A 19,432-nucleotide genomic window follows, 5' to 3' on the forward strand; every position below is an offset into this window, starting at 1 on the left:
CAATCACACTATAGTCAGAGCACCAAGTGGATCCTACAGGCCTTGAGCTCTGAGTGTCCGAGCCATTGGCTTCACTCTGGATAAAGGGCTCTCCACAGTACAGTATAGGAAGGTAACAAGTCAAGCCATGTTTGATACCATGCCTGTAATAGTGTTTACAAATATTATTTATGTTTGAACTTACATTATCATGTGTTTCTAAGCAAACCTCTTAAGTACATGTGTGTGATCTCAGCTTCTGTTCAAAGACATATTGTCCTGTTCCCTTTAAGCCCATCCCACCGTACTGAGAGCTTTCCGGTCCTTGTCCTCCACTACTCAGCATAGGAGTCTTGATAGTGGCCTCCCCCATCCCTAATCAAGTAACCATTTTGTCCACTTCTGTTTTGTCTCATGAGTCTTTCCTCAGGGTCTCACTCAACACCTGTTCTTGGGAAATCAGTATAAAGGCAGAGTATCTAATATCAGCGGCCAGTAGTAATTGGTCTTCCAATAATGTGCTTAGACTTGCGGAGGTTTTCGGGTCCATGTGGCTCTTCTAGGTGTCCCAGGCTTTCCTTCAAGGCATTTTGGAGTACTTCCTGAAAGAGCTGAAAATGGTGATGTGTCCTTCTGCAGGCAGAACTCTGGGAATGTGAGAGAGGCAGAGCTTTGGTAGGTGGTGGCTACTTGAGTCACTGGTAGTCCTCATTTGGGGCTGCAGTTAGGCAACTCTCCTGAAAAACATGTTGTTTGGCACTGAGGGACACATGGACATCTGTAGCATTCTTGTTCATAGTTACTGTAGCTTGGGATGTGTTCATACAGAAGGCCAGAATAGAAACCCCAAATTGTTCTGGTTTCCACTCAGTTACAATAGGGTCAGATTTAAACACTTTCCACATATGCCTGCTACCTTGCTCACTCTTCACAGAAAAATGCCCTCCAGAGAGGTATAGGTATTTGGGTCAGGGAGGCAGGTTATCTGCCTCACCCTCCAGCTGTGAGGGGCTAGTGCCAAGGAGCAGCCCAGCATGGCTGTGGAGATGAATGTCACCTCCCTAGTGACTACCCGCAGCTGCTCAGTAGTTTTAACACGGGCTTAAGCGTTCATATCACCAGAAGAGCTTATTTGAAAAATTCAAATGCCTGGATCTTTTTTTTTCTAAGTCAAGAACTTCTGGCTGGAAGCCCGACTTTCATATTTCTTGTTCTCATTTAATCTTTATTTTTTAGAAATTCATACATGAGTAACTGTATTTCCATAATTTCTCCCCTTCAACTCCTCCTGTATGTACCCTCCTTCCTCTCAAATTCATCTCTTCAATTATTGTTGTTACATATATCCAGAAATGTACAAACACATGTGTACATACATATGTATTTATAAATACTGCTGAGTCCACTTCATGTTAATTGGAAGTTACAAACATGAAGTATCAAGAATATGACTATCTAAACAAGACTAGGACAATGACAACACCGGCTGACATTCCAACATGGATGGGGGCCACCACAGATGAGAAATTACTGGTAATTCATGGTACTGTAAGAGAGATTTGGTACACTCCAAGGAAATCTTCCTGATACCAAATGGCCCGCCCCAAACATACATATACATATGACTTCCGTATTTCTAACAAACATCTCTGAAAATTCTGCCAGTCCTGGTGGTGGCATATGTGTGATCACTGGGGTTTGATATGTTCCCCTCTGTAGCTACGTGGTGAGTCACTCATTCTTCTGAAATGCTTTGTGAGCACATAAATGTCCTCCATAATTTGACTGCTGTAATTTGTTTTTGAAGAGGTGTGGTCTTCACATACCCAACTACCCCCACAGTGTATATTAGATACTATAACCCAATCTCTGATTTGAAATAATTATTTTTTCTCTTCCTTAGTTTTGGCATGGTGCATGATGGAGAAGGAAATATGTGCAAAAAGTCTGAGGGCAACATAATGTCCCCAACACTGGCAGGACGCAACGGGGTCTTCTCCTGGTCCTCTTGCAGCCGTCAGTACCTGCACAAGTTTTTAAGGTATGGATCCTTTGAGCTGGCTTTGTGATCACTCTGAACTTTTCAGGACCTTTTTTTTTTTTCATTAATGTTCTTAATTATTTAAAATTTTTATTTTGTGCTTTTAATTTTGAAATTTTATTTATTCTTTGACAATGTCATGCATGTATATGAAATGTATTTTGGTCATTTGCACCCCCATTGAAATCCCCTCCCACTTAACCTATACCATCCCTTCTTCCCAACAAATCTCCCCCATCTTTCTCTGTCTCTCTTTATCTCTGTCCCTTCTGTTTCTGTCCCTCTTTGTCCCTGTCCCCTCTGTCTCTGCCTTTTTCTGGGTTTCTCTCTCTGCTATTCGTGTATATATCTGCATAGGTGTGGGGTTCATAGGGGTACACAAGGTTGTGGAGGCCTAAGATTGACATCAATTATTTTTCAGTTGCTTTCCATGTTTGTTTTTTAAGACATTGTTTCTCCTTGAACCTCAAATTTAACTATGTTAGAATGTCAGTGAGCTTTAGCCTTTGTGGTCCTGGCTCCCCAGCCCTCACAAGACTTGCATTGCTGGCACCTCTTGCTTACCTAGCTTTATACTAAAGACATGGAGATCTGAATTCAGATCCTTGTACTTCTGTGTCTGGCACTTTTCTGAATAAGCGGGTCCTGTCCCCCCCTTCCCCCACCCCTCCATACCCCTTTCTGTTATTTGTTTTCTGGTTTATTTTCTTGTTGGTTTAATTTTGTAACCTGCTGAATTTAATTGGGGTGGCTTCTATTTGCAAGGGTGGGCATTATTTATTGGAGCATGGGTAAGTGAATAATGGCTACACCAGTGAAGAAAATGGCTCCACCTCCCACAGTGATTGTTAAGTGGCCACAGGTCCTCAGAGATAGCTAGGACTTGATGCTGGAATGTCAACAAGTCTGAGTTAGTTGTCTTGTGCAGAAAACCACAGTTTCTGTGGATGCAATAGCCATGCCATTTCCAAAGGACATTAGTGTTTCATAACAACCCACCTCCGTCCCACACCCTGAATCCCCTGGCTCCTATGTTCTTTCTGCAGCCTCTTCCACGCATTCCTCAGGACTTAGAGGGGTGATGCTGCTCTTCCATTTGGAGCTGAGCACTCAGAACCACTTATTCTTGGACTTTGACCAGCTGTAACTCTCATGCTAGCTGCTGCCACTTTACCAGAGGCTGCTTTGAGCAAGGCTGAGAGCAGCATTGGCGGGTCTCCGTGGCTGGCTCTCCTCTGGACTCTCCTGTCTTGCTTTCCTCCCTTGGGAGTTCTCTGTGATCCCCAGAGCACATTGGGGGCAAGCTAAAGTGTCTTTAGCTCTTTCTTGCATCCTTTTCCAGTGTAAGTGAAAGTTTTAGTAATGAGGAAGAGTTTGCCCTTTAAAGTGGCTCTGCTCTTATTTGTATTAACGGGGAAGATTTGGAGTTTCTTTATTTAAAAGTGTTTCCATAATTCTCTTGGTTCTTGTTCCAATTTTTAAAAAGCTCTATTTCATCTCAATGTCTATGAAATAAACATATCAACATTGTTTAGAATTGTAAATTGTGATCTGTCAGCTTGGAAGATTAGAGGATGAAAATTTTGGGAATGTGGTAAGAGTTTGTATCATGAAAAAGTTCAAGAGAAGGTAAGAAGACTCACAGCAAGAAAACCATCACCTAGTCACAGAAAAATAATTTGAGGACATTGGAAGTGTCTGCTGCGATCTTCAAATAAATATGTACTTCTCAAAATTACTATTAAGATTCTGGAATTAAAATTCCTTTTTGTTTACCTATACTGAAGAGGAAAAATGGGTGCTGAAGTACACTGGTTTGGCTTTATGTAAACAATTAAACAGTTCTCCAATGATTTTTCTCAATGAAATTATCCTCAGGGACTTTACTAATTTCTATAGACTTTATACTTATAAGTAAATATGCAATATTATACACCATCATTTTTAATATTAAACTATACAAATGTTCATTTAAATTAAAAACACGGTTTCAAATTAGACAGTCATAAGAAACGCAAGGCTGCTTGCCTGGTGTGGCCTCTGGTTTTCTGATTTTCAATACTAAAAACAGTGTTTTATCCTCGACCGATTAGGTGGCCATTGGGACACAGTCCCAGCCATGAGTAAGATGCTCTGCTGTCCTCCATCAGAAGCCCAGCATGTGGGAAATGGAAAAACACATAATAAAGGACCTGATGAGCCTGGGGTGGCCAGTACAGCTTTTCTCCATTCTCAGCGGAGTCGAGAAAGACAGATATTTGTTTGGAGAAATTCACCCAGTGAAGTCATGTGTCATTTCCCATTAACACACACACACACACAGCTCTTCAGTTACTCATGTCTAAATCAGTGAGGTCCATGACCCAGGGAGACTGCAGCCTGCCATTCAGTTACTCATGTCTGCATTTAGAAGTCACTGACCTAAGGAAACTCTAGCCTGTCCTGTTGTCTTTCACAACAACACAGACTTGTCTTCAGTTAATTATTTTTTCTCCATTTGGAATCCTGTCCTATGGACCAGTGCCTGTGTCTGCCCTTTCTCCAGTGTGAGTCTGTGAGTTTGATGCATTATGTATAGGAAAGAGATCACCTCTAGGAACTTTAGGTGTGAGAGGGCAGGGATTCCCCTGCCTTACTCTGTGCCATTCTGTGGGTGAGAAAATGGGAGTCCCACTGAGACATCATTGAGATGCTTTCTGTGTTCATTATAACCATATGCTGTTTGTCCAGTGTTCACCTTGAGGAATGCCATCCATGAGCAATGCTGAAGAAATGAGACTAGCACATAGGAGCTACCATGTAGGGAAAGGAAAATAGAGGGATGAGCATTACTAGGCAGAGCCACACCTATCTAAACCTACCTCTTGGAGGCATATGTGTCAAGATACTGCATTTTTTGAGAGCCCAACTTTCTTACAGGGAATAAGGTGCTATGAGGAAGCTGAGCAATACCAAGATCTTCATATTCCACGATGCAGTCATTAGAACAGTAAAGGATTCTAAAGAGTCCTCATGCTGTCTCTGCCATCAGCCATTGTTTTGTTAACATTTTTTCTGTCATGGTATAGCACACAAATAAACAGACAGACAGTCAGGATGTAACTCAGTAGACTTCTATGTTGGTCAAAAGGCTATAAATTCTCTCAGGTTAGACTATAGAGCCTTGATATAGACCCCTCACGCTTCTCTATCCCGTATCTCTCAGCAATGGCCGGTCTCCAAACACAGAGTTCTGGGCTAAGGTTTTCTTGTCTTTTTTAACTTGCTATGAAATAAATCATGAGATATGTGCATGAGAGATTCATCCTAGTTAAGTAGATATTGAATTAGTTCATTTATTTTTATTATATAAACATATAACATCTAACAGTAATAAAAAATTGAACTATTTTTTTTATTTAAAATCTGACCTTTTGTGAAAATGACAGGAATTTAACTACCATAAGTTTATAGCAAATCAAAGAATCAGACAATGTCCTGAGAATATATAAATATAACTTTATAAGAATATATATATATATACATAATTTATATGTGGATAATTTTGTGTATGGATATCCAGTTACTTAAGGTTCATTTGTCAAAAATCAATTAAGTACATCAACAAGGAACTCCTTCTGTCTGGACTGTTTTACCCACTTATAGAGTTACCCATTTTGTTTTATTTTGTTTTGTTTTTTTCCCCCTTGTGTTTCCATGCAGTAAAGATTGGGAGGTATCTCTCTTCAACTCTGACCTTATCCTTAAATTCTGTTAAATCATTGTAAATCTCTTTATTCTTTATATAAATTTGAAAGCCAATTTTTATGTCCATAAAATAACTTGTTTGAATTTTTATTGTGATTATGCAAAGTTTGATATCATTGGCGCTTCTCCTTCTCTAAAGACATTGACTGTTTTCCCATTCATTCATTTCTCTGACATTGTACATATCTGTCTAGTTGTATACTCCTGTTTCATTTTTGAAGCATCAATGTAAGTGACACTATACTTGTACCTTCAAGTGAATCCGCTTTTCCTTGCTGGCTCATATAAAGCAATCAATTTTGTGAATTAGCATTTCATGTTACAGCTTTCCTAAATTCATTTATTATTTTGTGGAAGTGTTTTTGGTACTTCCAAATTTTCTCCATTGACAACCATTCCATGTACACGTATAGAGAGTCCCTTCTTCTGCTTCCACTGTTGACTTATCTAGAATGTCTAGTACATGCTGTAAATGATCAATGAGAGAGTAGTTTACTCTGAGTCTGGTTTTAATTGGAAAGTTTCAACTTTTGTAAGACTGATTGTGACTTTAGTTTTTGAAGATGATCTCTGCCGAGTTGAAGAGATTTTCTTTTTCTCCTAGTTTTCTAAGAATGAGAGTTGCATTTTCCTGCATTTTTCTTGCAGATAGTGATGAGGTCATATGATATTGACAAAGTGGGTTATGCCAACTGACATCTTTAAAATTTGTCATTGTTGTTTTATTTTATGTTATGGGTGTTTTGCCCACATGTGAATATGTATACCATATGAGTGCCCAGTTCCCACAGAGGCCAAAAAAGGGTGTTAGATCCCTTGGAACTGGAGTTACAGACAGTTGGGAGCCACGATGTGGATGCTGGAAACTGAACCCAGGACCTGTAGAAAAGCAGAGTCCTCTTAAAGACTGAGCCTCCTCTCCCAAATGCCCGGGAACTGACTTGTGAATGTTGAACCACATGGCTGTGCTCTATACCATATTTTTGAACCTAGGATTTAGCTTACTTGGTTATACCATATAATTATTTTATGTGTTTTGGGACCCTTCACTAATGGTTTGTTAAAGAAATTTGCAACTGTCTTCATGACAGGTTTTGGACTGTAATTTTCTCTACTATCTTCCTCTGGGTTTGTTTTTGGGTAGTGCTGGCCCCAGACTTGGCTTTACCCCTATCTTCTGAAGAGATTGCAGAGAGCCACTATACATTACCCCACAATGCTTGGTGGAATCCACAGTAAACCTCTGGGACTATGCACTGCTTTTGATGCAGACCAATGAGCTACAAGGTGTGGTATCTGAAAGTCCATTATGGAGAGTCCAGCCAAGGATCAACTAGTGAATTTAGATAATATTTAAACTCTGCAGGATTCGGTCTGTCATAATTATAACATGCAGGGTTAGCAAGATATTTAGAGAGATGCGGGCTCTTGGAATTTATAGGAAGGGTGTATTTGCTACTTGCAAGCATAAAACTATTAAACACTCACCATGAATGCACACATTACCCTGAAACATATCAAGTATATATATGAATAGCAGGGAATTCTGTTAATTAAGATGTGTTGCTGTGATAAATCACCAGGGGGAAACCTTTAAAAGGAAGAAAGGTGTTCTAGACTCAGGGTTACAGAGATTCTATTTATGAATCACTAGTTTTGTGTACGAGGCAAGGCAAATTATCATGGTGTAGTATGTGTTGAAAGAGACTGCCCGCTTCACAATGGCCAGAAAGCAGAAAGAGAAAGGGGGAGAGTGGGAGTGATGAGATATTACTTCTTTCTTCCACTACACCTGACTTCACTCCATCCTATGCAAATCCCCTAGAGATATTGTGTTTGTGGACAAACGGAATCATTGGTTGGATTCTAGTGGCCTACCAGGGAGGTTTAACAAGATTTAATCCTTTCTGAGCTTGGAAATCTAGGCAGCAATCACCCGTACTATAGGTAATGGCTACTGGAAATTCAGTCCTTGTAGAGAGAGCTGCAGATGCTGTGCAGGTGCCCCTCAGCCTGGGCAGAAGTGAGGGGAGAGAAGAGGAGATGGAAAGGAAGGAAAAGAAGAGAGCAAGGGAAAGAAGAGGGGAAAGAGGGAAAGGAAAGAAAGAGAAAGAAAGGAAAGGAAGTGAATTGTCATATTTGAGATCATTTGATTATGATTTGATTTTCACGGCAATTTCCAGAGTCTGACTGTTTCTGACAAGAACGTTTATAAACACTTCTGTGGGAGAAACCTCTCACATTAAACATCTGGCAGCAATTATTCAGTTTCATTTTCCGTAATGATAAGCTGGAGATTTCTAATGAAGAGCAATTTGTCTTAGCTAGGTAAAATATTTAATGAATAATTTCAGAAAATGTGGCTTCTGTATTTAAATATAACTAAGAAAGATATTATGCTGAACCTCAGGGGAAACAAAATATGTCTGTAAACAAAATATGTCATCAGATTACATGAGAAAGGATGCATAATTGATTGTGTATCCCTTAGTAACCCATCCTTTTTCCTTTAGCACCACCCAAGCGATATGTCTTGCTGATCAGCCGAAGCCTGTGAAAGAGTACAAATACCCTGAGAAGCTGCCAGGACAGTTATATGATGCAAACACACAGTGCAAGTGGCAGTTTGGAGAGAAAGCCAAGCTCTGCATGCTGGACTTCAGAAAGGCAAGCGCTTACCATCACGTGCTCGCTATACCATGATTCATAAAACCGTTTTATTTAGTGTAACTGACAGTGATGTATTCCGCATTTATTGGGCACCTACCAAATGTCAAATTCTATATGCTGGGACTGGCCCAATGTAACAGGAAACACATGCTTTCCTGGCAGAGCAGACGATGGTAGATACTGCTGTGGGTATCAGCTTTCATTTGAGAGTTGACTTGACTTGTTAGGTCAGATCTTTCTTTCTGATTTATCATGTGAGAGCGTAGTAATAACTTTTAGTTGGTTTAAGCTGGCAAATTAATGCTCTGCATTTTTTCAGATAGTATTAAGAAAATAATGCCCCCTACCTCCATAGTCTACTGAAAGGCCGCAGTGCATCATGGGGCTCCTGACTATTGAATTTCTCAAATAAAGTATTTATAGAGCAGTTCCTCACATAAGGTGATGTCTAAGCAGCCCTAGGGACGTCTCCTCGGTGATTTCCCACATAAATCTTTCACAGAGCACAGATACACACTCTGGCTAGACAGGGAGTGTCCAGATTTAGGAATTTGCTCTACTCAAAACCACAAGGAAAACTACTCATAAATCAATGAAAGTAACTAGTTTTGAGGTTTCTTTTATTCAAGGTAAGATGCTGGCTCCAGCAGAGTTCCCCATGCTGACCTCAGTTCATAATATATAATGAAATCAAGAATAAAATAGAATATATATATATATATGTGTGTATGTGTGTGTGTGTGTGTATGTATGTATTCTTCCAGAAAGCCCTCAACGCTTCAGAAGTGCTAGTAATGCCCCTGCCTCTCTTCTTTACAGTGCAAACATCTCCTAAACTCGGTAGGGGTTCTCCTAAAGGCCAGTTGCCCTTTTGTGGAAAATACCTAGAATTTTTTTTTTTTATGTTTTATTTTCACACTTGTTAAGGGGGAAAAAACATAAAATTAAAGTTTTTGTTTAAAGATTAAACTTTCCATACTGTACTTCTGGACTCTATGTTATTTACTTCATGACTGAATCATGTCATCAATGATATCCTAATGCTATTTATAAATTATAAGCAATATCAAGCTAATTGCAGGGTGTCTGCTTATTATTCTTAAATATTTTCATGGAGTGAAATGAAATCACTTTAACTCCAGTTTTTTGCAGAATATGCATTGCCATTATCAGCTTTTTAAGCAAGGTATTGCTAGCTCATACAAGCCACGGACATTGGGACATTGGTTCTGACCATATTTATTATTCAACAAATAACTCATTTTTATCTGATGAAATTGCTTATGTCTTCAGTCCTTCGTGTTACCATCTGTTTCAGCAATTTAATAAAAATAGGTAAAAGGCCTCCAGCACTGCTCCTCTGCTTTACCATTTCTCCTCTGTGTTCTGTTTCTATTAGCTAGTGCTTTGTGCATCCAGAAACTCCGCAAGCAGGTGCACAAATGGTTAGAATTCTGTCTTTCCTTAACTCCTGAATGAACAGATCAATGAATGGATCCATGGGTGCTTGGATAGATGTATGCATACAGAAACAGGTGATTAGAGGGCTTAATAAGCCAGCAATGTCTTGATCATTATTAATTCAAATAATTGGAGAGTAGGTATGGTAATAAGCACCTATGATCTCAGATACTTGGGAAGTTGAATTAGAAGGACTATTTTATCCTCAGAGTTCAAGGACAGCCTGACTAACAGAACAAGAGTCTGACTCTAAATATAAAGGAATTAATACAGAAAGAATAAAAATTAATTTTTATATATGAAGATGTTAATGGAAGAAGAGTTGGAAAAGAACACATAATAAAATTATATTTTGATTTTTTAAATTACATTTTATGCATTTCCTTAATGCTTAGATTAAGCCTATTTTACCTGCTGGTTTAGAACATCTGATTTACATACTTCATGATTGAATAAATATAAATAGTAAAGTTTCATGGATGGGATTTAGAGTTGCTGAGGCGAGGATTCAGGTCTTTGACCATCTTCTTGAAGTTTCCTTCCTATGGCTGAGGGGACATTGCCTTTCACTGGCTGACAGGTTTGGAATATTATCACAGATTTGTAGAACATTTGTAACAGTGATGGCTTCTCCTTTAGGACATCTGTAAGGCCTTGTGGTGCCATCGGATTGGAAGGAAATGCGAGACGAAGTTCATGCCAGCAGCAGAGGGCACCCTGTGTGGGCAGGACAAGGTAAGATGCTGGCTCCAGCAGAGTTCCCCATGCTGACCTCAGTTCAAACCACTACCCTCCTCCTCTTACACTGAAATTTGAAAAACAGCACTTCTTATACATATGTACACTCCTATGTCTTTGCTAAAACACTGTGACTCTTCTATGTTGCTATTAATAAGCTGTATAAAATTAGTAGACTGAGCAGTCAGGTAGTAGGTGATGACTGGGTTTATGCTATAAGGGGAAATACTAAACACCCAACCATCACTGACCAGTGAAAGACAAGTGTCACCACTGCATTGGGCTCAAGGACTATTGGTGAAAATAGGATTATACTTTACCCAAATAATAACTTACAATTTTCATTTTCATTTTTTTTTAGTTTATTTACTTTACACCCCTAGGTTACCTCCTCCCAGTCTCCCCCACTTCTCCTCTTTCCCAGAAAAGGGGAGTCCCCCCAAATTAACCTTCCCCACTATATCAGGTCACATCAGGACTGAGCATTGCTTCATCCCCTAAGGCCAGGCAAGGCAGCCTGCCTGGAGGAAGTGATCCAAAAGCAGGCAATGAATCCATGTTAGAAACAGCCCTGGCCTTCCACTCATCAGGCTCCCCATATCAAGACCAAGCCGCCTGCCAGCTACATGTCTACAGGGGCCTAGGTCCAGATCTAGGTAGTGTATCTTTTTCATGATACTAATGAAATAAAAAAGAAATGTGTATGTAAGCATGCCCCTTATCCACCAAGTTCAAATTCCTGATTATGTCATGGGCAAACCCACTTAAATCTGACTTCATAGTAAACATTCTAGACTGAAGCACTGCAAGTTAGGAGGGGAGTTTCCCCAAGACTAGCATTAAACAACTACTCAGTCTGACCCAGTGTTAGTTAACTCTGTAGCCAACTTCCATGTTGGAAGTGAGATTCATAATTGACAGTTAAACACTAGTGATACAAGCATCTGCCAGTCAATTGATTCACAATAAAACTGTAACAAAAAGCTTTTAGTTTCTTCAAAGAGCCCATGGATAAAAAGAAGCACAGGCTGTGGAATTTCTGATTGCCAAAGAACACTGGGTAATGTTCTCAGGTATTCAGGTGTGGGTGACCACACATAAACATGACACCACCTGTCTTCTCTTTGTAAACTTGGCTAGGATGCAACACATTTGGGAGTGTTGCGATCTGTAGCTATGGCCCACAGACACCAGGTAATGCTGTGCTTCTCTGTGCAGCAAGCTTCTTGCTTGGGACATAGGCCTGGGCCCTTGCTTACCTTTATTCAGGAAATCCAATCTCCTATCATCTTCAAACTAAGGCAGGTCTACCTGAGAATATTTAAGTTAGTCAGCTTGCTGATTCTGGCTTTTCTGTTTGCTTCTCTCTGTGCTCGAAAAGCTTCAACCAGATGGTTTTTAAACTGAATAGAATAAGCAGCAGATATACCTCGCCTCCTTCTCCTTGTAGTCCTCTTCCTCCTCCTCCTTCCCCCCACTGTTCCTCTCATCAGGGGATCATCCATAGGCTCCATACTATGGCCTTACTCTTTTCTCTCCATCTTGCCTTTAACCTGGGGTTGGGCGCTGTGTGAGTCTAGGAGTCCTTTTCATTCCTACCTACAGAAACCTCAGTAAGGACAGGTGTCTGTTAGAGCTTTGTTTTGTCATTTCAAATGAGAAAATAGTGATATAAGAGAAAGATTTTTTTTCCTTATGGAGGACAATAAACCAAAGAATTAGATGAATGAGGCTTTCAAAATGGTTTGATTTTTATATATTTTAATTAAAATGTCATTTTATCACTTTTTCCTTTTACCTTCCTCCCCCAAGCCTCTCATAATACCTACTCCTTTCATATCCTCTTCACTCTCAAATTGAGAACCTCATATATATAAACAATAATAACTATATAACAATAATATATATGAACAAATATAGACATACAACCAGCTGAGTCCGTTCTTGCTATTTTGTGCATATTATTTCAGATACAACCACTCTGTATTAGACAACCAACTAGGAGACTCTGCCCTGCGAGGCTCTAACCCTCCCTCTCCCACCTTTGTCAGTTGTCTGTAGTTCCTTGTCTAGGGTTGGACCACATGACATTGTCCCCCTGCCATGTTCTCATGTGCCATTGTTCAGAAATTGTTTATGCAGCCATTTCTACAAGAGACTGTTTCACAGCAGACTTCCTGGCATTCTGGCACTGACACTCTTTCTGATTCCTCTTGTGAGATGGTCCCTGGGCTATAAATACAAGAGCTGTGATGCAGATGTGTCCATTAGGGCTAGGCCCCATAATCAAATATTTCTGCATTGTGTCCAGTTGTGTTTTTCTGTGATGGTCTTTACTTCCTGTAAAGAGAAGCTTCTTTGATGAAGAGTGATGACTGTACCTATCTACGGGCATAAAGATCCGGTTGAGAATGAAGTTAGGAATTATGCTGCTTTAGCAAAGTGGTGGAGGTAGTAGGTTCTCTTCCAACACCCATGACCTCATAGCCCCAGGTGGCTGTCTAGGTTGCTTAGTGCTACATGTGTTTTTCTTCCCATTGAGAGAGGCATAAGCCCAGTTAGATAGCTGTTAGTTACTACCAACATATGTGTGGCATCCACTACAGCTTTACAAAAACCTTGCCGTATTGGTCATTTTTGTGGTTCGTAGGGGTCATAGCTGGGTGGGCTGTTTACTTTCCTCCCTTAGCATCTTGCATGGGATCTTCTGATACCATAGAATCTAGACATAGGGCAGGAAGACTTCAGGTTAGACCCAGCCCAAATTATCAAAGTCCTGTATCCTAGGCATGTAGTGTCTTCAACAACAGGGGCTCACCTCCAACATCTGAGAGTCAGCTGATAGCAGCTGCCACATTTTGTATTATCTTGAGCATCACTTGGAATGCCCTGACCAACCGCTGTAAAGGAGACTCCTAGAAACCAATAGCTGAAGCTTCTGTTATTTTGTTAGTCCATGGTTTTTATGGGGAGCACTGTCAGCCTGAGTGACATAACTTCACACACACACACACACACACACACACACACACACACACACACACATTATGTATCTATGTTGATACATATACTCATATTTATTGTGTATAATTTTAGGTAAATATAAAATAATATAAGCCCTTGAGACTTTATCAAACAACCTTTGATAAAGGTGTTAATTATCCCTCTTTCCTCCTTTCTATATTGACCTCCCTCCTTCCTGTCTATTTTGGGTCCCTGTCCCCATTTTTCCATTTCCTCCTCCTCCTCCTCCTCCTCCTCCTCCTCCTCCTCCTCCTCCTCCTCCTCCTCTTCCTCCTCCTCCTCCTCTTCCTCCTCCTTCTCCTTCTTCCATGTATCCTGCAATTTCTTTAATATTTATTAAAGCCATTTTCATGGATCAACAGTGGTCAGATGTCAGAAGTTAGTTTGCTGTGTTTGACCCCTTGCATCAGTAATAGGCAATTGAAATGGTGTCATTTCTGTTTTCTAGAGGTAGCATTGCTTTCTCTAGGGACCAAGCTATTGGCTCAAATCCTAGAGACAGCCCTGTTGCCAGCACCTACCATAAAAAAAAAAGCTGGGTTTATTTAATGCAGACAGCAACCAGGGAAAGGCATTTGTCTTCCCTATTCGCAATAGATATGCTGGATCACTGTGTTTCTTGAAGTCAGTGTCATACCACAATACTTTGGAGGATCCCAGCACACAGGAGTAAATAATATGTGTGTATGTCAGAGAGGTGAAGTTGCCACATGGAGTTCAGTGGGAATTGAGATCAGTGAGCCATTCTTTACAGAAGAGGAGCTGGTAGCATCTCTAGACCTCATGGGAGGAGAGAGAATTCCTGAGCAATTGCCTTATCTCTGCAGAAAGCTGGGTGACATGCACCCTGCCCTAAATGAACAAGCTGAATTCCCAGAGTCCAGGTGTTCTGGAGCAAAATCCAGGTGCTGACCAGAAATGACAAGGTGCTGAGTCCCAGGTCTCCCCCAGCTGGGATCTTCCACTGAAGACTCTTTTCAAAGCACAAGCTGAGAAAAGAACTTTTGTTTGAAGAAGCCAGAGGTCAGGACTTTATAGATGAGCAATCAGAGCAGATGTTCACAGGTATTGTTCGGTTCTGACTGCACTGCTCCCGGAGAGCAGCTTCTGCAGTGACTGATCCATGCATCTCCCGTTCACATGGATCCATCAGCTGATGCTGCGTTTAGAAAGATAGAACAAAACAAAAAAACCCACTAATTGTGTCTGTAGTGGCACCATTTGAGTATAGAGAATCCAGTGTTTTACAAGATTCACACCCCCACCCCACCCTCACCCCCGGTATTACAAAAGTAATGAAATGAATCCACCTATGCAGGACTCATGTAAATTACTTTTCCTTTATGTTTAAAATGTTTAGTGGTGCCGTGGAGGACAGTGTGTGAAGTATGGTGATGAAGGCCCCAAGCCCACCCATGGCCATTGGTCAGATTGGTCCCCTTGGTCCCCCTGTTCTCGGACCTGTGGGGGAGGAGTGTCTCACAGGGACCGTCTCTGTACCAATCCCAGGTATGTTCATGACCTGCTTGCTTCTGAATGAGCCTTCCCACAGCGTCCACGCTTGCTAATACCAACACTATACTTTACATGATACTGTAGAGAACTCTCTCATTCATGTAGTTTATGAGACTTGCCACTTCCTGATACCCAGAAAAAATATAACTGAGCCAGCAGAGACATGGCAGGACTAGCTTTTACCTATATGACATGAAACAGTAAATTACTCCTCAGTTGAATAATTTACCTTTTAGGGAAACAGAGTCTGAATAACTCCAATAAGAACAATTGTTTTATGCAAAAAAATAATTATTGCTTCTCCGCCAAATATATTCACTTTTACAATAGGCAGCCTAACTGTAGGGACTAGACTGTGAGAACCATCTCCTAACTGGGGAAGTAAGGCGCTCTCAGTCTCATTGCAGAACTAAGTCATGTTACTTTGATACTCTTCTCTGCAGAGCATGGGGCCCAAGGTCACCATTTGCCCCACTGTCCTCTTGAGTGCATCCACCCAGGCTCATGAGGATTCTTCAGAAAACCAGCAGGCTCGTGGGCTGTCAGTGATGCTCTGACTTGGCCCACAGGCCTAATGTCCTGGACTTGTCATGGGGAATCTGGCAGTGGAACATAGGCGATATTGGTTTTCTGCCTCAGTATCTCTCTCTAGCTGGGGTACCGTGGAAAGCCACTTTCTTCATCATCAGCAGACTCCCAAGCCCCTCTGTAGCATATGGAGAGCATCTCGTTCTGCTGCTTATTGGAAAGGAGGCTGGAGGACAAGGAACAAGTGCACACAGGCCTGAATCTTGAACTCCTCCTTGTCCTCCAGCACCAAGACCACAGGGCACTTGGAAAGACACCTCCCTCCACTGTGTGCTCTAAGTAGTCGATGTTAGCAGCTGTGTCACCGCAGGAAACATAATGTCCAGGAAGAGCTGATCTCTGGCTACAATATGTATTCCAGACCATCTCACGGAGGAAAGTTCTGCCAGGGCTCCACCCGCACTCTGAAGCTCTGCAACAGCCAGAAGTGCCCTCTGGACAGCGTGGACTTCCGCGCTGCCCAGTGTGCCGAATACAACAGCAAACGTTTTCGGGGGTGGCTCTACAAGTGGAGGCCTTACACCCAAGTGGAAGGTAGGTTTCCAGTCCCGCTCTCTAGGGTGCCCTGTGCTTTGTGACCTGTTTTTAATGCATCATATGTCTAGCACTCCCCTGTTCAGATGGGCAGATACTGTAGCTCTAGGAAGCCGTCATAACATGCTTCTTTTGGGGGTCTGGTTTGATCAGGCCTGCCCCCCTGTCAGAAGTCCACAGGCTAGATATGTTGAATGAGTAGTTATTTAAAAAAAATAAGAATGACAGTAGATGTTGCTGGTATTACTATAAATACATCACCTAGCACACACTTAAATATTAAAAGCTGAAAAGAACACTGCAGGATGCTTTGTAGAAAATGAATAACTGTTCAAGTATACTATAGCAATAAAAAGTCTTATTCTGTAACATACAGTAAGAAAAGTTATTCATGGAGTTAGAGTTACACTTTTCAATGGAAGAGAAGTAAGCACGTTATTATGATATAGTAGCTAAAATTATAAAAATGCTAGTAGTTCAAGAGGCACGATATCGGGTATATTTAAAGAACACATAATTGTCTCATAATTGTCTCATTATTTGTCCAGGCAAGCGGCAGAGTTTTTGCAGGAGTACAGAAACTGTGATATTCCATCTGGTTCTACATCCATCAGTACATATGCTCAGTGATGGATTTTTGAAATTACTAAACTCTGTGTAGGGAGTTGCAAGCCTTCTCATACAAAACAGATTTGGTTTGCTTCTTATGCATAAACTGTAAAACTAAAACCCACAATAAGCATAGCACTGGGACAGAAGAAACCCAGTCTGTGGAATGTGAGAGAAATGGGGCTGACCATGTGTGCTGCCCCCGTCTTTGCCAGCCTGTGGCAAATAATCATATGAGCACACACAGATTTAGGTCATTCTCCCATCTTGAGTAAGGGCACGAGAACATGTGAGGCTCTCCATAGTCAGCTTTCCCAGTTCCACCAGAGAGATAGCAAGAGATCCCAGAGAAGCTTCAGTCAGCCACGCGAACTGTGAGGCCCTGAAACGAGGATGTTCTAATCTCCAGATCCTTATGCACTAGTCTTCCTACAAAACACATTGTACCCTGGTTTTTCATTTAACATCTCTTATACCAAATTAAAGCTAAAGTTTAATATTTATTACATCTTATTCATGAGAATTTTGCAGTGTTACAAAACACTACTGCTCATTTTACATCCCCGTAACACAGTCTTTATATAGTAAATTATGAACATTTTGTCCACTCAGCAAATGCAGGGGATACCAGAAGAGCAACAACAATGAAACATTAATAATAATAATAACAATAATAATAATAATTTGGGTTTTACCAAGGATGAACCTTAAAATCTTTTTCAAAGTCCAGAATGGTGGCACATACCTTTAACTCTGCACTTGGGAGGCAGAGGCAGTAGATCTCTATGAGTTCAAGGCCAGCCTAGTCTACTAGTACATTCCAGGCCAGCCAGGGCTATACAGTGAGACTCTGTCTTAAAGATTAAAACAAAGTGTTTTTGAAATGTTATTATGCGGGACTTAGAAAAGTCTATCTAAACCTCAGAACAAAAGTAACCGAGCTTAAGTGTCTTTCTTATTTGTGTTTGTGTGTGTATTTCTTTTTAAGATCAGGACTTATGCAAACTCTACTGTATCGCAGAAGGATTTGATTTCTTCTTTTCTTTGTCAAATAAAGTGAAAGATGGGACTCCATGCTCGGAGGATAGCCGTAATGTTTGTATAGATGGGATATGTGAGGTAATAATGATTGCTTATTCATTCAACAAATGTCTCCAGACAGTCTGCTTTGTGCCAGACATCCTGTAAGGGCTAGAAAGACCAGACATATGAGATGAGCCCTTTCCCTCCAAGTCCCAGCCCAGGGGGAGAAAGCCAGAAGAGCTCATGTTGATGGCACTGCTTTGTGATGGAGGTGTGTACAGAGCATGAGCAGAGGGGAGAGCCAGTTCTCAGATGTGGGGCTGGAGCATTTGTGGGAACCTAGGAGGATGGGGCATCCACACCTGAGCTCTATGCAAAAGGATGCACTGAAACAAGGCTGCTGAGAGCAGAGCATGGTGGCTTCAGGAAGACAGTGGGGTGCTCAGAAGGCAGCCGGGCTCTTGGGGTACTGAGTGAATGAAGACATGAATAAGAATGTATCTGGGGTGACCACTGGCATGCAGATTAGAAATTTGGCTTGGGGATAACAGAGCTACAGCGGGTATAATTTTCTTGACAGTGTTAGGGGCAGTCAGTGGGAGTCATATTTTAGCTTTCATAATGATCTCCACATGATATACAGTCCAGACCTCAGATGTAACAGTACAGGATGATTCAAACAACTCCAAAACCCAAATGTCTGAAAAACTGACCCCAAAAATCCATGAGAAAGTTGGGAAACCAGAATTTTTTGGTGGCAAAATCTTTCCTGCACTCATGTACAACTGTTGGTGGCTTTCTTCCTCCCACCACATGTGGAGATTTGCATATAAACATTAATGAGTAATCTACAGAGCGTAGCCTGAAGCCCTGCAGGGACACACACATGATTGCAGACTTCATAAGTCGACCTTTCCACATTTACACACAACAGCATTGTAAAATACATCTGCCCCTAAGGATTTCCAGCAAGGGACTAAGACCATGATTGCTTTGTTTTCTGAATGGATTTTATTCTTTCACATGCCTTGATAGGAAATATAAAATCAGCAAGTATCATAAAAACAGTTATAAGCTCCTCAAATTCTACAGCTTTGCACAGCTCCATCTTATGTAAGTCACTGGTGGGGAGCTTCTATGCAGTGTCAGTGACTCCCAGTTGTAAGCACACTTCAGCAGAGCCTTGTGGGAACACTCTATAGTTGTCTTAGCAAGTCAGTACTGGTCCCAAGTCCACTCCGACATAGTCTAGAGCTCCGCCTTGGGGCTCAGGTGCTACAGCTGAGGAGGAATCCTACAGAGGGCAGAGGGCAGAGGAAAATAAAGGGACACAAGAACCATGCAGGCTGTACACACATTGCATAGCCAGCACCTATTTGTTAACTACCCCATGTTGGAAGCTTGTTCATCTGGAGTGGGAGCAACTTTTTGTCATGAGGTGGGTGACATTGTGGCTGGTATTGTCCTTTCTTTCATGAATGATCCGTGACCTTGTGGGGCCCC

At 41.2% G+C, this 19,432-nt stretch overlaps 1 protein-coding gene across 1 annotated transcript in view; it reads left to right on the plus strand.

The window, feature by feature from the left end:
• The window catches only part of Adamts16 (ADAM metallopeptidase with thrombospondin type 1 motif 16), a 112,195-nt gene that overhangs the window by 48,399 nt on the left and 44,364 nt on the right, over positions 1–19,432 (plus strand). Inside the window, exons 10-15 of the mRNA XM_021652998.2 lie at positions 1,883–2,020; positions 8,281–8,434; positions 10,538–10,633; positions 15,021–15,169; positions 16,125–16,297; positions 17,895–18,025. Coding sequence (XP_021508673.1) covers positions 1,883–2,020; positions 8,281–8,434; positions 10,538–10,633; positions 15,021–15,169; positions 16,125–16,297; positions 17,895–18,025 — 841 coding nt within the window. The remainder of the gene's footprint in view (positions 1–1,882; positions 2,021–8,280; positions 8,435–10,537; positions 10,634–15,020; positions 15,170–16,124; positions 16,298–17,894; positions 18,026–19,432) is intronic.

Source organism: Meriones unguiculatus, chromosome 3 (genome assembly GCF_030254825.1).
Source record: "Meriones unguiculatus strain TT.TT164.6M chromosome 3, Bangor_MerUng_6.1, whole genome shotgun sequence".
NCBI lineage: Eukaryota > Metazoa > Chordata > Mammalia > Rodentia > Muridae > Meriones > Meriones unguiculatus.